The sequence below is a fragment of the Artemia sp. Qi Xiang Cuo genome, chromosome 16 (assembly GCF_049724085.1).
Source record: "Artemia sp. Qi Xiang Cuo chromosome 16, ASM4972408v1, whole genome shotgun sequence".
Lineage (NCBI taxonomy): Eukaryota > Metazoa > Arthropoda > Branchiopoda > Anostraca > Artemiidae > Artemia > Artemia sp. Qi Xiang Cuo.
Window position 1 is genome coordinate 43,283,831 of NC_142809.1, and position 1,233 is coordinate 43,285,063.

The 1,233-nt window shown below is 39.4% G+C and overlaps 1 protein-coding gene across 1 annotated transcript; it reads right to left on the bottom strand.

Annotated features, from left to right (window-relative positions):
- Nucleotides 1-519: 519 nt before the first annotated feature.
- LOC148942933 (uncharacterized) lies at nucleotides 520-906 on the bottom strand. Its single transcript, XM_089102403.1, has one exon. It carries the CDS (start codon nucleotides 904-906, stop codon nucleotides 520-522), a length of 387 nt encoding a protein of 128 aa, XP_088958529.1.
- Between the last annotated feature and the right edge of the window lie 327 nt (nucleotides 907-1,233).

Here is a 1,233-nt window from a genome sequence, read left to right on the forward strand (position 1 = left end):
TTCAGTTGCAGCCTCGACATCGCCAACATTCAGACTCTCGTCACTGCAACAATCAGAATCAACTACAAAATCTTCAGAGCTGCTTTTATACTCAAATGCTTCGCAAAAAAGCTTCCTTTTTAGAAATTTATATTGCTTCGCAACTGTCTTGCTTAGTTTCTTCATTTCTAGCACTTTTTGTTTCTTATTTTTCTTTTCCACCTCTTTCTGAATTATTTTTTTTACTGGTGGATCTGTTATGATTTCTGTTTTCTTTCTATGTGCAGTTATTCTTTTTTGATTCATGGGAGATCCTTTTTGCAATGGGAAAAGATTGATAATTTCTGAATAGCTATTGTTAACAAACCCAGACATTGTAGCAGGCAGCTGTTCTGGACTCGAGTTTCTCAGGGGTGGTTCACTTGCATATGATGCTTCTGAATATCGCGCAGAGTTACCTTCTGAGATGAAAGGGGCCAGTGGTGGTACTTCTGTTCTATCGGAAACGGATGAACTTAGGAATTCGTGGTCTTGTAAAATTTATGGGTTGAATGGATGAATTCCTGTGCAGCGGAACCCGCTGATTATGCTTTCTTGAGTAACAGCCTTGAAGTAAGATGAAACAAGAATTTCTGCAACATTAGCAATGGCTATAATTTTGCATTTATTTCTGCTCATAAAAGCTTCGGGTTCTCGATTGTAGTATGCCTTAATTGGAAACATAACAGAGCAATTCAGAGACTGCAGTTTATGAGTCATATGTGGGGGCATGGTCAAAATATTAACACCGTTCTCCTTAGCCAGCTCATGCAGATCGCTAGAATGTCTGGTAATATGATTGTCCAAAATAAGAAGAACTGGTTTTGATTTTGTTGGTTTTACATGACAAATAAAGTGGTTCAGCCAAATGACAAAGCGCTCGGTCATCATCCATCCAGAAGCTTTTTCATTTCAGAATCCAATGGTCCCTGGTGGAGCTCCCTTTAGTAGGATATCAGGGCACGTTTTTCTGGGAAAAATCATCATTGGAGGAACTGTATTTCCAATAGCGCTAACATAGATACAAGGCGTGATATTCTGCCCTCTTTCGCCAGAGGTTACCTTTCTGACTTGCCTTTGGCCCTTTTCAGCAATCACATTGCCTGGCTTGTGAACAGTCGATAATCCTGTCTCATTGACGTCCCAAACATTTTCTAGGCTAAATCAGTGACGATCGAATATAGTTTGAAGATTGTTAAAGAACTACTGAACTGT